The 17766-nt window shown below is 38.5% G+C and overlaps 2 protein-coding genes across 3 annotated transcripts; one reads left to right on the forward strand and one right to left on the reverse strand.

Annotated features, from left to right (window-relative positions):
• Nucleotides 1-7084: 7084 nt before the first annotated feature.
• Nucleotides 7085-8644, reverse strand: LOC143567180 (uncharacterized). Its single transcript, XM_077053655.1, has 3 exons — nt 8182-8644; nt 7303-7476; nt 7085-7261 (listed from the first exon to the last, which is right to left on the reverse strand). The coding sequence occupies exons 1-3, from the start codon at nt 8417-8419 to the stop codon at nt 7152-7154; spliced, it is 522 nt and encodes a 173-aa protein (XP_076909770.1). The 5' UTR covers nt 8420-8644; the 3' UTR covers nt 7085-7151.
• Nucleotides 8645-11747: 3103 nt separating this feature from the next.
• LOC143567199 (WAT1-related protein At4g30420-like) lies at nt 11748-14021 on the forward strand. Of its 2 annotated transcripts, XM_077053673.1 has the most exons (7): nt 11748-11968; nt 12088-12156; nt 12445-12561; nt 12664-12901; nt 13133-13291; nt 13378-13529; nt 13666-14021. In XM_077053673.1, exons 1-7 carry the CDS (start codon nt 11790-11792, stop codon nt 13862-13864), a joined length of 1113 nt encoding a protein of 370 aa, XP_076909788.1. In that variant the 5' UTR covers nt 11748-11789; the 3' UTR covers nt 13865-14021. The 2 variants fall into 2 exon arrangements, with proteins under 2 accessions (XP_076909788.1, XP_076909783.1); XM_077053668.1 differs by having other exon boundaries at nt 12085-12156; nt 13378-13799.
• Nucleotides 14022-17766: the final 3745 nt, after the last annotated feature.

The raw sequence follows: 17766 nt of genomic DNA on the forward strand, positions 1-17766 counted from the left end.
CTTGGAGCACAAAAGAAATATGGGCTTGGAGAGACATAAGGGGCTGGATCTTACCGGTTTGAAGTAAAAGTTTGGCCCAGGCCCATTATTTAACTGATTTCTGTTATACGTTGAGAGGAACTTTTATGTTAGCCTTCTTGTGATTTCTTACTGTTTTCTAGAGAGAATAGATCTTCGTGAATAAAGATTCAAGTTGAGTTCATGACAAATACTGTTAAGGCTTTATCATTATGTGCATTCAGTGTATATGGTTCCAATTTCCAAATGTTATTTGTACTCGAAGAAAAAAAATCGGAAGTTATGGCCTTATGTACCCATCTGTTGGGCTGGACAAGAAATGGCTCAAACCGTTGACCATCGGCCTGAACCCAAGACCAACAAGCCTTCTCGTGTTTGTTATTAGAAACTTCCGTTAGCAACTAAACCACATGCTGACCTAGTGAGTCCGGTAATTTATCGGAAATGTGTTTATAAGTTTGTTTTCTTTATGGAAAAACGAATTTCTATAATCTTGTAACTTATGAAACCACAGTCAAAACAGAATCATGAAGGAATAGATAGATTGACCATCATACCTGATGCAGCGGTAAAACGATAACGAACATCAAATTACATTGATTCTGTGAATGCTCGTGATGAACTTCTCAAAACTCCCAAATCCCACCCAAAGGTCAAATAAAATGAATGAGAAAATCATTTTTATTAAAATTCAAGTCTGGCTTCTCACATTACATTAGCATAATATAAATAATATAAATAGACTTCCAAATTCAAAATGGGCCCAAAAAAGGCCATGGCCAAACACAAAACCAAATATAAAAATGTAAAAACTGTTGAAAAAACACAAAAAGACCTATAACTTTATTTAGAAAGTGTTTTTGGGCTTCGGACAAGGGACAAACCGCCGTAGGCTGTTTTCCACAACATACTCTTCATCTCAAGCTTCGATTTGATTGTTCACTGTGGAGGAGCTTCGCCACCTCTCCACGTCACCGCTATATAGGAAACGACGCAACATTACCGCGGGAAATGGGGCTTCGATTTCGAAACCCCTAGTTTAAAGCAGCGTTACTGCCCCGTCATTGGCCCCTCCGTTTTTTTACCATAGTGTATTCACAGTCTTCGGCTCAAAGTACTTATACATAGTTTAAATTTATCTATTTTCATCACAAATTAAAGTTTACCACCCCTCCATTTATGAAAATATTTATGTGTTTCACGCTTTCATTCAAGCTTCCCCAATACCCCTGTTTCATGTGTGTGCATTATGGTCTCATAATGTTAGGTATTACGTGTACGCGGCTGACCCGAAAGGAGTCGGATAGGGTGACAGAAATCAATACAATACAACGGTATTTCTAATTGATTTCTAAAACGAACAATAATACGTAAACGCAGCGGATAAACGAGAAGTAAAACTGAACCAATAAATAACCCAAACAGAAAACTGAAACGAAAGCAATGAACCTGATTCCGCTTCTTTTCTGAATGAGAGGGTCAAACTTGATATACACTGCTTTGACTTTGCAATGACAATTTCAATATTAAACAATAATGGCGGCGGCAGTATAACTCAAGAACACATATAACAAATTCCAATCACACACATTCCTATCATGTAATAATAATTGTTATATGGCAGTGGCTTTTCACAAGCACACAATCTTCCAAACAAAACAATATAAATATGCTTTTGGTGGTGGCAGTGGGGTTTACGAAACACAGATTCAAAACACAATAATAATAATAATAATCGTAAAGCAATAAAGATGAACACGGGATTTACGTGGTTCGGTCACGGTGTGTAACCTACGTCCACGGGCAACGAACAGGGTCTCTTCTTTTATTGAGGTGTTAAAGAAATTACAAGATACAACATTGTTTATATAGGGAGGCTAACTAGGGTTTATTTCTTTCTCCATAAGTTACAAGAAATAATATAAAACGGGCCACTAAAATTGAGTGGGTGGCCAGCCCATTCAACCCTTCTAGTCTTCAACTGCCCAACCCAAGACGGGCCGGGGCAACACCCGTATTAAACCCAACAATCTCCCACTTGGAGCCTCGGAACGTCTTCACTTGCTCCACCTGTAAACACACCCGTACCTGTAATCTTTTGTCTTCAACCTGTTCGTCGCCACCTCCTCAACACTATTCCTGGAGACCAACTGAAGCTACACATAGCTTCAGTTTGTCCAAGGTCACAACCTTGGTAAACATATCCGCCGGATTCCTGTCTCCCCTAATGTTGTCCAACCGAATAGTCCCATCACTGACTAAACCCCGAATGTAATGATAACGCATATGAATGTGCTTTGTTTTACCATGATACACAGGATTCTTGGCTAATTTCACAGCACTTTCATTATCGCAGTACAATGGATAATCTGTTTGTTCCCTGCCTAACTCCTCTAAGAAAGTCCTCAACCAAACAAGCTCTTTACTCGCTTCAGCAGCTGCCATATACTCAGCTTCTGTGGTTGAGAGTGCCACACTCTTTTGCAGTCTAGACTTCCAACAGATTGCAGTATCCCCCATAGTGAACACATATCCCGTAGTACTCTTATAAGTCTCCTTACATCCGCCCAAGTCAGCATCTGAAAACCCTTTAAGAATTGCATTCTTGCCTTTAAAGCATAACGCCATCTTTGAAGTTCCCTTTAGGTACCTAAGCAGCCACTTCACTGCTTCCCAATGTGCTTTCCCTGGATTTGACATGAACCTGCTAATAACTCCCACTGCGTGAGCGATATCAGGTCTCGTGCATACCATTGCATACATAAGACTACCCACTGCAGATGCATAAGGAATCTTTGCCATATCTGCCTTTTCTCCATCAGTACTAGGAGACTGATCCTTAGAAAGTTTAATATGACTACCCATAGGTGTACTTCGAGTAGCGGTTTTCTCATCGCTTATGTTAAACTTCTCTAAAATCTTCCATATGTATTTCTCCTGAGATAAAGTTAGAGAACTGTCCTTCTTGTTTCTGGTGATGCTCATGCCAAGAATTTGCTTGGCTGGACCTAAATCTTTCATTTCAAATTCTTCAGACATCTGTCGCTTCAACTTATTAATCTCTGACATGTCTGAACCGGCAATCAACATATCATCTACATACAACAGTAGAATGATATAAGAACTGGCGAATTTCTTGAGATAACAACAGTGGTCCATCTCACATCTTTTGTATCCATTCCTGCCCATAAAATCATCAAACTTGATATACCACTGCCTGGGCGCCTGCTTCAACCCATAAAGACTCTTCTTTAACTTGCACACCATGCTTTCTTTACCAACTGTTTGAAACCCCTCTGGCTGTGCCATGTAGATATCCTCCTCAAGGTCACCATGCAGAAAAGCTGTCTTCACATCCAACTGCTCCAGATGTAAGTTTTCTGCAGCCACAATACTAAGCACCAGTCTGATTGTAGTCATTTTTACCACAGGGGAAAATATCTCATTATAATCAACCCCATGCTTTTGTTGGAACCCTTTCACTACCAATCGTGCTTTGTATCTCTTTGTATCATCACTTTCATCCTTGATCCTGAATACCCATCGGTTCTGAAGAGCTTTCTTCCCGGCCGGAAGCTTTGTAAGAACCCAAGTCTCGTTCTTGTTAAGTGAATCCATCTCTTCTCTCATCGCTTTCTCCCACTGAGACGAGTCTTTCAAGCTCATTACTTCAGAGTAACATTGTGGTTCACCATTCTCTGTCAGTAGAAGGTAATTAACAGAAGGAGAATATCTCTTAGGAGGTCTAATGGTTCTGGAAGACCTCCTAACCTCTAGCTGAGGTGTAATCATTTCTTGTTCTAGTGGAGACTGTTCAGTATTAGGCTCTGAACTCCCACTGTCAGAGAAATCCTCAAATTCATCTGCATTTTCTTCCAAAACCTCTTCTGATGTTTCGGAGCTCTGACTATCAACCTTCTCACTTGAATCTTCAAACTCTACATGTTCTTTATCAACTTCTTGTGTGAATGACTTTCTATCTTTGTAAAGTCTTGCTTCATTAAAAACCGGATCACGAGCCCGACATACCTTTCTGGCCTCTGGATCCCAAAGCCTATAGCCCATCTTTGCGTCTCCATAGCCTATAAAAGTACACTTCTTCGCCTTAGGGTCAAGCTTGTCCCTCTCAGTATCTTTTATCCCAATGTAAGCATCACAACCGAACACTTTAAGATGTTTGAATTTAACCTCTTTTCCACTCCATACTTCCTCTGGAAGTCTGAATCCAAGAGGAACTGACGGTCCTCTATTTATAAGATATGCAGCAGTGTTGACTGCATCTGCCCAGAAGGTCTTTGGAAGCCCTGCATTTAACCTCATTGCCCTAGCTCTTTCATTCAGTGTCCTATTAATTCTTTCGGCTACTCCATTCTGCTGTGGCGTACCGGGAACGGTATTAATCATCTTTATACCCCTCTCAGCACAGTAATTAACGAATTCCTTGCTGATGTACTCCCCACCATTGTCAGACTTTAAACACTTCACTTTCAGATTCGTTTCCATCTCCACGGCTGCCCTCCATTTCTTAAAAATCTCAAATACCTCGAACTTGTTTTTGAGAAAATAGACCCATAGCTTCCGTGTAGCGTCATCAATGAAAGTAACGTAGTAGTTGGAGCCTCCTAATGATGATACTGGTGTTGGTCCATACACATCAGTATGAACGAGCTCAAGTTTCTTTGCTTTAAGTGTTTTTCCTGATTTTATGAAGGTGACCCGTTTCTTCTTGCCAAGCACACAAGGTTCACAGAACCCTGTATCAAGTTCCACCTTTTTCAAATCAGGAAATTTTCCTTTCTCTGCCAGTATCTTCAAACCTTTCTCACTCATGTGGCCGAGTCGTTGATGCCACAAACATGATGGACTCGGTCCACTAGCCACTGAATTCACCTCTCCCGCTGAGATTTCTGCCATGTACAACGTGCCCTTTTTCTTCCCGCGAGCAATTACCAAGTTACCTTTTATGACCTTCCATTGCCCTCCTCTGAAAGTAACACTATAACCTTCAACATCAAGCTGCCCAATAGAAATCAGCATCTTCCTTAACCCAGGAATTATTCTGACATCTTTCAGAGTCCATGTAGTTCCTAAAGAAGTCTTCAAGTCGATATCCCCCATCCCGGTAATATCTAGAGCCTCATTATTCGCCAAACGGACTTTACCAAAGTTTCCTGTTCTAACATTCATTAGGCTCTTTGTGCTAAACGTGGCATGGAAAGACGCACCAGAGTCCATGATCCAAGACTCAACTGTGTTCTCAACACAACAGACTAGGGCTTCATCATCTGAAACTTCATTTGTAGCAGCATTTACTTCCGAAGTAGATTTTACTTCCTTTTTCTGTTGAGGTGCTGGAGGGTTGGTACATTGACTTCTGAAATGCCCATTCTCCTGGCAATTCCAGCAGGTAATATCTTTTCTTGGTCTAGACTTGCTTCTTTTCTTAGATTTTGATCTACCCCTGTTGCCTCCTTTGTTCTTGCTTCTCCCTCTACCTTCAGCACTTAGCAAAGTGCTTGATGATTCTCCATTATTCCTCCTTCTAGAATCTTCATTCAAAATCAGGTCACGAACTTTGTTGAAAGTCAAGGCATCCGAACCAACTGAACTGGTGACTGCAGTGATAGTTCCTGACCAGCTGTCAGGTAATGAAGACAAAAGTAGGCAAGCTTGCAATTCATCATCAATCTTGAACTTCACCGATGATAAACGTCTCAGGTGAGAATTGAAGGTGTATATGTGTTCGGTAACAGAACCTCCCTCTTTCATGCGTGTGTTTACCAACTCCCGGATTAGGAACACCTTATTTGCAGATGATGGCTTCTCATACATGTTTGACAACGCCTCCATGATTCCACGTGCTGTGGTTTCGTCTAAGATGTTGTACGCCACGTTCATAGACAAGGCAAGCCTAATTGTTGACTTCGCCTTCTTGTCAATAGCTTTCCACTCATCTGTAATCTTTTCTGGCGGTTCCTCCAAAGCCACATCTAGATCTTTCTGTATTAGCAAATCCGTGATTTGCATCTTCCACCATCCAAAGTTTTGTCCATCGAACTTCTCGATTTTCGTTTTACCCTCATCAGCCATAATACCGGAGATCAAAGAGTGAGAGCCAACACTGGCTCTGATACCACTTGTTAGGTATTACGTGTACGCGGCTGACCCGAAAGGAGTCGGATAGGGTGACAGAAATCAATACAATACAACGGTATTTCTAATTGATTTCTAAAACGAACAATAATACGTAAACGCAGCGGATAAACGAGAAGTAAAACTGAACCAATAAATAACCCAAACAGAAAACTGAAACGAAAGCAATGAACCTGATTCCGCTTCTTTTCTGAATGAGAGGGTCAAACTTGATATACACTGCTTTGACTTTGCAATGACAATTTCAATATTAAACAATAATGGCGGCGGCAGTATAACTCAAGAACACATATAACAAATTCCAATCACACACATTCCTATCATGTAATAATAATTGTTATATGGCAGTGGCTTTTCACAAGCACACAATCTTCCAAACAAAACAATATAAATATGCTTTTGGTGGTGGCAGTGGGGTTTACGAAACACAGATTCAAAACACAATAATAATAATAATAATCGTAAAGCAATAAAGATGAACACGGGATTTACGTGGTTCGGTCACGGTGTGTAACCTACGTCCACGGGCAACGAACAGGGTCTCTTCTTTTATTGAGGTGTTAAAGAAATTACAAGATACAACATTGTTTATATAGGGAGGCTAACTAGGGTTTATTTCTTTCTCCATAAGTTACAAGAAATAATATAAAACGGGCCACTAAAATTGAGTGGGTGGCCAGCCCATTCAACCCTTCTAGTCTTCAACTGCCCAACCCAAGACGGGCCGGGGCAACACCCGTATTAAACCCAACACATAACACATCCCCATGCCAGGCTTTAAAGCTAGTCTTGAAAGGTCTTAGTATTATTAGTATTTTAAAGACTTTGCCAATAGACCACAGATCCTAAACATGTAAATTAATGATAATATAGTAATCACATTAACGAAAGCACAAATTAATACAGCACAATATAAACAACATTTAACCATCTAAATCTATTAGAACAAATTTAAACATCATGTCTCATTCTATTTACATCTAGTGAACCACACGCTTCACTGTTTCACGATAAGCTACACTTTTCTTAACCACATGTCCTACACCAACTTGTTGGCTTAACTCATCACCACCTTTTTTCATCTCACCACCTGCTAAGTTATAATTACATAATCAATTTGAATTTAGTTACCTGAATTGTCATTTGCTACATCATGAGCACCCGTAGAACAACACTTATGATGATGATGATTATTATCAATCAATGGGGCGTACAAATAACAGTCAGCTTCTAGATAGTCAACAACTTTATCAATCAACTTCTTGTTCTTTCCCCTAATAGGAAGAGCCACACCTTCCTGGATTCCTAAAATACAAAACAAATATTTAAAAGATTATAAAATTATTAAATAATGATAAATGCTTTTGGAGGAAAGTTTGATTTGGGTCGGTTTTGAGCTAAAAAAAACACCATAAAAGGAACTTTGGTTTTTGGAATTCTGAAGTTTCGGTGTTCGGGTTGATTTCGGGTTGATTTGAACATTTTCTGTTCAGCTTTGTTTTTATCGGTTTTGTCTTTTGAGCTTAAATATTTTGTTAGGCCTAAATAATTTTGTTAATTAAAAACCAATTGATTATTATGTTTTTGGGTTAAAATATTCATTACATATTTTATTAAATTCTTATCAATCACTTTAGATTATTTATTTTTTTGTTTAATTTATTAATATTAAAAATAAAATGATCCAATTACAATAAAGAGGTAAGTGGACAAAAAGCTGCGTCGCCACCCTTTTGAATGGCAAAAACTTTAGATTGAAATTGAAATGAAAATCTAGAAACTCGGTTTGGTTTTTATTTATTTGTGAAAACCAAAACCAAGCCGTAATTCTGGTTTTTTTTTTTTTTTCAGAAAAAATATATAAAACCAAACCGTCGGTCTTTTTAGTTTCGAATCGGTTTTTTCTAAGTGCACCCTTAATTCAAATCCTTTAGTAAATTCAAGAGTAAAATACTAGCTTTCAATAATAATAATAATAATAATAATAATAATAAATGTAAAATAATTTACCAGTGGAAGGAAACAATTGCTTGGGTGGAGGTAAATCAAACCAGGGTTGAGAAGAGACCAAAGGGTTGTACATGTACGAATCCGAAAGAAGGTATGCAACAACTTTTTTTAAGATTGGATGTTTTGCCGCGTGTTTCTTGTTCTTGAGCCTGTTCTTCCGGATAATTGTGTGTTTATCCATTTTTGGCATGTTTTTTGATGTAACACAAGCAGTAAACTTTTTCATATCTTGTACCATGATTTTGCAGATGTTTTACTGTTTTTGTGGGACTTCTGGATCATTATTATGGATAAAGGAGGTTGGGTTGTCTGATTACGTGGATACACAGGCGGTTTGGTGGTGACACGTGGTTTTTGAAACATATATTAGACGTGGCTCTTTGTAACATGGCAGCTGTTGTTGAAGTGTAGAGTGGTAGAAGATTCTGGACTTCGGAAAAGAAATTGTTTTATTCTGTTTTACCTTTTTTTTCTAATTTTTTAATGGTTGAGTACCATGTAAACTTTTAAATTTATTATAGTATCATAATAATTGAGACGGTTGATTACTTATAATTAAGTAAAAAAAAATGGTCTATTGGACTATCGCTGAGGTAAGATTTACTTATGATGTTAGAATCATCCCATCTTATCTTATGTGTAATGGAGGGGCTACAAAATGGGACGATTTACACATATGACACCTAATCAACACACACACACCCCGGCGACTAATTCTCCTCGCCTCACAAATTTCCGGAACGGGGGGGGGGGGGGGGGGTTGTTGTAGCCCGAAATCGCCCATTCTCGCCCAAATAGTCGCCAACTACACTTGGCCTGAGGTTTGCCATATACTATTTTCTTAAGGCGTTCCCATGAACACCCCTCGATGACTCATCATCCTCTATGAGTTTTTTCTTAGCATCCCAAACGGTATGGGAGCGACTTTGACACTATCTGTAGCATATGAACCCTCGTACCACAAAAAGTGTTCACTTTGCCTACATGGAACTCATTAATTTGTTTTTGTTTTGCCTAGTGAAGACTTCACAGAAAGTTACTCATCCTGGTACTGCTCTTTTCAGCACGCTAAATTGTAGGCTTGTAAACGAGCAGATCCATTTTCAAAAACGAGTTGTGTATTTTTATCATGCTTTTTTTTGTTACAAAGTACCTTCACTACGTTGACGATCAGCACATTGTCGATATGTGAAGTTGACCATATGGTTTTCTGTTTGATGTTGCTTTCCAATCTTTGATTATAAACTTTGTATGGCCGATAAATGACTCGACCATAGTATCAACAATAAACCAGTTTTTACAACTTGTTTTTGAAGTTTATCAAGTGTTATATGGTTGATATGTGATGTCACACGTAACCTCTCTGTTTGTAAATTACATTCTTATTGTAGGAGTTCTGGTTGGTTTGTCACTGACAAAGATTAGGTTATAACTTATAAGTATGAGCATTTATTAATAATACGTACATTCATGTTAAAATTCTATCATCACCAAAAGAGAGATATATTAGTGTTGGATCAAATGGCTTGCAGCATAAACGTACCAATTAAGTGTTTGTTAGGGTGAAATCCTTCTTAGATGGCGAGGGTTCAAGTTAATTAGTGAAGAAAGTGTTGTAATAATTTACAATTAGAAAAATATATATATTCGTATTGGTATGTGTGAACCAAAAATTAGTATAATCCAATACTATCATCTAACTTTCTTTTCAAATAAATACCAAAAAAAAAGAGAGAAATAAATTAAAAAAACCATTGAGATCCATTTCAAATCAGGTTCTCATACATACATTCATCTATCCTACTAGAATTTCATTTTTTAACATAATTCAATAAAAAGATAAGCTTGATCATATTGATCATATGAAAGAGAATACCAAATTGGCATGATTAGATTGTTTAGATGCATATGGCAAGAGGAAGAAAAATGACAAAAATAATGGGTGATAATAAAATCATACGAATATAAAACCTACATTATTTACAACCAAAACTCAAGTGGCAAATGACAACTTCAACTTGATCCTTTACTAGCTAGTCTTGTCAACATCCACCTCAGTGCCACATCCTCAACTTCATTTTTTAGAATATTTATAGTTGCCATGTTCGCATTCATTAAGATAATTAAGGTTTATTTAAATGGGTTGTAGGATTTGTGATTTATTTAGGGGAAACTATAGTGGTACTTAAGTGTTCACTCTCCAAAATTATTATTGAACTAATAACAATTAGCATCATATCATAGATGTAACAAACTGATTAAAGATGGAAATATATAGTCCGGATAGAATGTGTGTAGGAAACCAATTAGTTGCGCGTAACTTCATAGCCTTTTTTTCAAAACCAAAATTAATATTAAATAACAAGTTCACTTGGTAGAGGTTATCGTCTTCATAACTTCACATCATCTATAATAAAATAAGTAAACCTATTAGTTACACATAATTTCATAGGCCTTTTTAAACATAATTTAGCGCTACAAAGATCAAAAACAAAATTAGTAACAAGTTCACTTGTTTCGGATTATCATAGCTAATCTCCCACTAAGAGATAAAAACCTCTGCCAAGTGAGCTAGGATACAGTGATCCCTAATCGATTGATTTATATTATGAAGCAATTCATAATAATCTTGTGGTAACAGACAAAACTTATTACGAACGTAAATTTCAAACTTATACATTAAATAACATATCATCGTATTTTTTTTAATCTTTTTTGAGATATCATAAAAAAGTAACAAAATATATATATATATATATATATATATATTGGTCGATTATTGAACCGGCCACCATGTGTGACTGATCACAGGCACCTAATAAGATTAAAACCAATGACACCTAAGAACACAATTTTTGTTTTTATGGGAAGGAAGATTCTGGTTTCTATACGGATGTACCAATGAATAATTGTATGTATCATGAATCATGTTGTCATAATTATCATTTATCAATTGCCACCTTTTAAGTCTCACCCACTTACATATAACATTAATTACATGGTTCACGTTTAATCAAAGTTTATAGGCATACCGCGTACGTTTATTAGAGGATACAGATATGAAAATATATTTGTTAATGTTTAAAGATTTATAGTTATCCAAACGTAGAGGATGTATGATGGCCTTTCGAAAATAGACTAAAGAAACATATATTTTGGTACAAATATTGATTATTGCAAGTCGATATATTTGACTAGTTTACATAAAAAAAAGAAAAGCAAACTGAGGATGAAACCATCCTACATCCTATACGTTCTTGATATCTCATCATTGTATGTTTATGATAAGCAAATATGTTTTGCAATTTCATTATTACGGGTAGTTTCTTTACTCTTAAATAACTATGGTGACATTGTGACACAAGTACATAATACCCATATGCGATGTTATGGGGGGTTTCTTTAATTTCAAATAACTATAGTAACATGGCCAACATGATATAATAAGGACTAAAGTTCAATATATTTCAAAGAATAGGTACCCAAGATCCAAATCCCAAACTCTTGAAATTTTGAGTATAAAAAGGCACTTTGAAAATAGTAAAGTTCCAATTTGTGATTGTAATACAATCATCACCTTACAAACACAATAAGCTTCATAGGCAACAATGGGGCATATGGAGTTTTACAAGCCAATAATTGTTATGATTGTGATGCAATTTACATATGGAGCAGTCTCCATAACAACTAGAGCTTCTCTTTTGGAAGGTATGAATCCAAGGGTTTTTGTTTTCTATAGACAAGCCTTTGCTACATTAGTCATGGCTCCCGTCGCTTACTTTTCAAGGTACGTTTTAACATCATCTTAAAGTATTGTGCGTGCATAATTAAACTCGGATTTTTATCTGGCTATCGTAGAATCTAACTTTATGCCTTCCGATTTTGATATTTGTTTATGTATAGCAGGAGTAAAACTACGAGATGTAGTATCGGATGGAAAAGCTTTTGGTTGATCTTTCTTGCATCTTTGATAGGGTAAATAATGATTTCTTTATCTTTTAGTCTTTACTTGTAACATCAAGATCTAGTGAAGTGAATATGGCTTGTAAACGGGTTGATAAATATGAAACAAGCATGCATATTTATATCTTTATGTTTTTTTAACTAAGGAGCGCGCACAACCTAAATAATCATATAATCGTTAAACTTCACGAGTGGTGAAACCAAAATTTTTATATATTCCCTTCGACATGCTTAAAATTACAAGAAAACGACGACGTTACTAGAAATTTTTAATTTTTCTTTCATTTTTTTCCTTTACAGAATAACAATCAGCCAAATGGTATTCTTAGAAGGCTTATACTTGGCCTCTTCATCAGTTGGAAGTGCCATTTTTAATCTTGTTCCTGCCATCACTTTTGTTGCAGCCTCCATTATTGGGTACTAAATTTAATTTCCTCTATATGAACCACGCTAATTAAAATGCATACTAAAACTATGCATTCAAAGATCACAGTCTCATAATTTAATGTGCATTTGTAGATACGAACACGTAAATATACGAAGCTTAAGAACCATCGCGAAGATATTTGGGACGGTTGTGTGTGTCACAAGTGCAGCTGCAATAGCACTCATCAAAGGCCCTAAGCTTCTAAACACACACTTGCCTTCATCAAATTCTCTATTGTTAAATTCATCTGAATTTGATAATATTTGGCTCTTGGGTTGCTTATGTCTCTTTGCAAGCAGTTGTTGCTGGTCATTTTGGCTAATTATTCAGGTATATCAAGCTAAAAATTCGGTCACAATCAGTCCCAAAGTATTCAGACACAAATCTGGTCGTTAATTATGACCGAAAGTCCTGCGACAATACTTTGGTCACAAAGTAAATAGCTACTACGCAAAAAAATATTTGTGACCGTTTCCGTCGCAAAAGGTCATTTTTTAGTACACACATCATATTTGTTTGATGCATATTATTTTAGTAATGAACTTTGTTACAATATAACAGGTACCAGTCACTAAAAGCTTTCCTGACCACCTATCATTATCTGCTTGGATGTGTTTTATGGCAACGGTTCAATCCGGTGCGTTTTTATTGATTACTGACCCACATTTGGATGCATGGAAAATTACCTCATATTTTCAATTCGGATCTGTATTATATGCGGTAATTACTATTTCAACTTATAATATCTATGTTCAAATCAAAAATCTTTTTAATGACACTTTGCTTCGATGCTCTTTTGCGACTAGGCTATCGTTGGTTCGGGAATTTCCATAATCTTGCAATCGTGGATCATCCAGAAATGTGGCCCAGTGTTTTCAGCCATGTTCAATCCATTGAACACAGTAGTTGTGACCATTTTTGCTTCTATATTCTTAAAAGAACAGATATATGTTGGAAGGCAAGTAAATTTAATAAATATCAAGTTAAATTTCATTATTTGGGAACACATGCTATAGCGACACTTTTCCTGTCACTATATAGTTTTACAGATTTTGCCGTATTTTAATGTAATGTAAACGTTTATCATAATTCAGTGCGGTGGGTGCGGTCGGGATCGTGATTGGGCTGTATATAGTATTGTGGGGTAAGGCTAAAGATCTTGAAGAACTAAAAGAACAACAAGAGAAGAACATGATGGTGTCGCGAAATGATCAAATAGACGTTGTTGAAGTTTTGGTTGATGAAGCTAACATTAAGGAACCGCTTTTGTTCAAAGAAACAAACAAATTCTAATCTTGCTAGAGATTATGAAATGCACATTCAAATTCAAAGACATTATTATAATTTACCGGATAGTGTAACCTTATTGTAAGTTGTGAAATGTATGAAATTAGTGACGGATTTTGTAGGACTTGTTGTCTTCATTGATTAATTTATATGCTGTCCCATGAATTTAAGAAATGATTGAATCACAGTAATATAAAATCGGGCATCTGCGACTGAAGTTTGAGAGCGAAAAAGTTGCAAAGTTAGCGACAGTTTTTATACAAAATCATAATTGTCGCAAAATTAGCAACGGATTAACTTTTAGTCGCAAAAGGTCGCAAATTTTTGCTAAAGCTTAGTTTCAGTCCAAATAATCGCATGAAACATAATCAATAAACCAGCTAGTCATTTTCATCCCTAACTCAAAAACTTAAAATCTTTATATAGTACAGAATATGATGTCTTTTCGTTGCAAATTCAAAGTGTCGTCAAAAGTAAAACAAGTAATCACTAAACTTATCTATATGAAGTGTGTGAAAGTATTTTACCTTTGTGGCATAAGTGTTCTAAGAGTATGAACATGTTGCGTAACTAACTATATTAATTTGTCACTAAAGGTATGTCAGTCATTTAAAAATATCATGTGTCAAACATGTTACTCATATAAAAATGATTTTGCGTAAAACATGTCAAACAAAAAAAGTTTCAAAATGTGTGGTATCGTGTGAAACGTGACGATCCTTTACATTCTTTTTTTTAAAAAAGGGCGTTGTTATGTTGAGTCGTTTTAACATTTTTGAATGTCTAAAAAGGATTCTAAAATCGAGGTCCTTTACGCTAACAATATTTATAATTTTTTTGCTTAATATCTTAATACATGAGAATACAATAACACGCTTTTTTTCTTTTTTTTTGTATTCCAAAGTTACAAAGATGTCAACCGACATTGTTGGTCTTCTAATCGTACTAAGTCTAAATGAGAGCCTAAAATTGTCTTACCATTCTGGTTTTCGTATTATCCTTATGAAGAGGTAGGTCCCAGCAGAGCCCAGTTGGACCCGCAAGACTCACCTAAAATAGGGACGTCTGCGCAGAGACCAACTGGATCCGCAGGACCAACCATGCTCAGAGACGTGACGTCCTTACGCGCAGTACGCAAGCTGGTCCCGCAGGAAATGCCTCCCAATGGTGAAGGACTCCGCCTGTCCCCGCAGCCTCGGATACAAGCCATTAGGGAAGGCCACCCGCGCAGCATGGCTACACGCACAAGGCACTTAGCTCTCGATCATTCAGTGTCACCTGAAGGAATGAGCCAAGCCGGGAGCAATCCCGCACAGAGGCGGGAGGGGGAATACTCCCGCCCAAATAAGCCAGTCTGTATACTGAAGGACCTTTTACTGTACCTGACGAGGTATGGGCGAAAGATCTGATCAGAGATACGACAGCTCACTAATACAGTATGGCGAGCAACATGCTCCTGTACTGTATCACTATTAGCCGCTGCCTACTCACCAACTACTGTCAAACCACGTGCGTAGCCGGCAGTTGGTAGAAAGGGAATAGTATACAGCAGGCCTGGTCACTATCAGCCGCTGCCTACCCACCAACTACCAGCAGGGCACGTACGTAGGCTACTGTTGATAAACAGGAACACTGTTGCAGCCGGCCATACCTCCTTGGAAACCTACCTTCGGCTATAAATACCCCAAATGGTATGATCATCTAAACACATTACATTATCATATTATCATCATAATATACCTGATATCTGCTCTAGCAATCTCTTAATATACTTTTATATTTAAAGAGCAATCTAGTCTGATTCTCACGCCGGAGGGTGGTCACAAGGAGGAACCCCCCCCCCCCTTCTCAGTGACGAGCTCACGGTGTCTGTTTTGCAGGTTATCAGAAGAACCATCTTCCAAGGGTCTAACCCCTCGTGGGAAACAGCTACCCAACCCTCAGGTTACCAGTAATCTGTCCGGGGTCCGGTTGGTGTTTCTTCATTGGCGCCATCCGTGCATAAAGCTAGAACTTTATTTTTCTCCAGTTTTTTCAAACTTCTACAAAGATGGTTAGAGAAATTCCGGTAACCACAACCCCAGCTACTGGGATGAACACCGGCAACACAGCTTTTACGAACACTACCCCACTTACCAAAGCTGGGACAAGTGCAGTAAATGATCGCCTACTGGGATCCACCGATACCCAGTTTGAGAAACGAAGACTCCCCCGCCAGACTCTCGATGAAGTTGAGGCATGGGCGGAGGCACGACAAAAGGAATTCCAGGCTGAGTTGGACGAACGCTTGCGTTCCGTGCAACAGGCCGACGAATTCGAATACTGGGAGGATGACTCGGAGGAATCCGACTCCGACGCGAACCCTCGCCATAGGGCAAAAGGGAAGCGTAAGGAAACGGAATCCCAACCGAAAAGGCATTTTGGACAAGCCTTCAAACCAAAAAGCACAGGTGGAAGTCCACGAGACTTCTCTAAAACGTTCAGACCAAACGTTGCAAATGCAGGAACGTCCAAATTTGTAAGGGACATTGCTGAAGCAATCGCCCCAAAGAGTGCCAAACAAATGCCTAACATAGGCACATATGACGGTATATCTGATCCAGACGATCATTTGAACAGGTTCATAGCGGGGGCAACCGTCAGTAATTGGACGGAACCCACGTGGTGTTACATGTTCCAAATGACGCTGGTGGGGGCTGCTAGAGCATGGTTCGATCGTCTACCGGTCAACCACATCTACGACTGGGCAGACTTCCAACAGAAGTTTAGCCAACACTTCAGCCAGCAACGAAAGTATACCGAGGAGCAATGGACAATCCTCAAATGCATACGAGAGGAAGATGAATCTCTGCCAAACTTCATCACTCGCTTCAACTCAAATAAGCTAAGTTTGGGCAATATCAGCGAAGATCTTGTTCGCGCTGCCTTCATCCAGGGCGCACATGACCCAGAGCTCATCCGCACCCTAACGGGTAAAGATGGCATGCCATCCACATGGGATGGCATCATGACAGCAGCAAAACGCTATGCGGAAACAGAAAAGCAACTGGGTAGAGATCTCCCACAGAGCACAAACCTCTACACCCAGAGGACGAGAGAAGACAACGTCCTCACCGCCCGACTAAATAAAAAACGAAAGCTAGGCATTTGGCAGTCAAGGGTAAACTTTGACACCTCATCCGGCTTGCAACATCGGTTGGGCGGAAGGGATAATGTACAGTCGCACCGGAACTCCAGATGGACGCCACTCACCAAAAGCGTCACTGAGATATTCGCCACTGAAGAGCTCCCATGGCCAAAGCCTCCAATAATCCGACATCGTCACGATGCTGATTGGAGCAAATACTGTGACTTTCACAAGACAAAGGGCCACAACACTGAAGAATGCATAGATGTAAAAGATATGGTCGAAGCATTTGTCAGAGATGGGACGCTCGCGCACCTCGTGGCGTAATAAAGGCTGAGCAGGCGAGTGCGTATAGAACCCCAGCTGGGGAAAACACGAATCAATTCCAGCTTCAAAATCGAGACTACATGCTGCGTAAAGAACGAGATCCCGAACCAGGTGCGTATCGGCTCGATGGCACTCCCATCCCAACATGGAAGGGAGCTCATTTACACAGTGCATGTAAATCAATTCCAATTTGTAAAGAAAAGGCCAAGAGCCACTTCTAATGGAAATGATTCTCTTTAAGAACACCGAAGCTGATGATTTTACATTTATACTTTTCTGAACTAATATGCCGGTTTTCACCGCATAATTACGTCGTCATTGCATGGGAAGGCGGTCCTACCCGCACGAACCCAGCAACGTGACAAACCTTCACGCAGGTCAGTTGAAGGGGAAAAAGTTCAGCACCCAAAAATGAAAGTGCCGGTCTATCCGCATGAATCATTAAGGAAACTGA

This window comes from Bidens hawaiensis, unplaced genomic scaffold (assembly GCF_021521415.1).
Source record: "Bidens hawaiensis isolate Kalapana, Puna unplaced genomic scaffold, B.hawaiensis_p1.1 tig00001236_1, whole genome shotgun sequence".
Lineage (NCBI taxonomy): Eukaryota > Viridiplantae > Streptophyta > Magnoliopsida > Asterales > Asteraceae > Bidens > Bidens hawaiensis.

What these genes read in the sequence shown, in the direction of transcription:
- LOC143567180 (XM_077053655.1), bottom strand. Translation starts at nt 8,419, where the DNA reads ATGGTACAAGATATGAAAAAGTTTACTGCTTGTGTTACATCAAAAAAC. An exon ending in GCAATTGTTTCCTTCCACTG is followed by an intron (nt 7,477 to 8,181) that starts GTAAATTATTTT and finishes TTTGTATTTTAG; the next exon opens with GAATCCAGGAAGGTGTGGCT. An exon ending in TGTAGCAAATGACAATTCAG is followed by an intron (nt 7,262 to 7,302) that starts GTAACTAAATTC and finishes ATAACTTAGCAG; the next exon opens with GTGGTGAGATGAAAAAAGGT.
- LOC143567199 (XM_077053673.1), top strand. Translation starts at nt 11,790, where the DNA reads ATGGGGCATATGGAGTTTTACAAGCCAATAATTGTTATGATTGTGATG. An exon ending in TTTCTTGCATCTTTGATAGG is followed by an intron (nt 12,157 to 12,444) that starts GTAAATAATGAT and finishes TTTCCTTTACAG; the next exon opens with AATAACAATCAGCCAAATGG. An exon ending in GAACAGATATATGTTGGAAG is followed by an intron (nt 13,530 to 13,665) that starts GCAAGTAAATTT and finishes ATCATAATTCAG; the next exon opens with TGCGGTGGGTGCGGTCGGGA.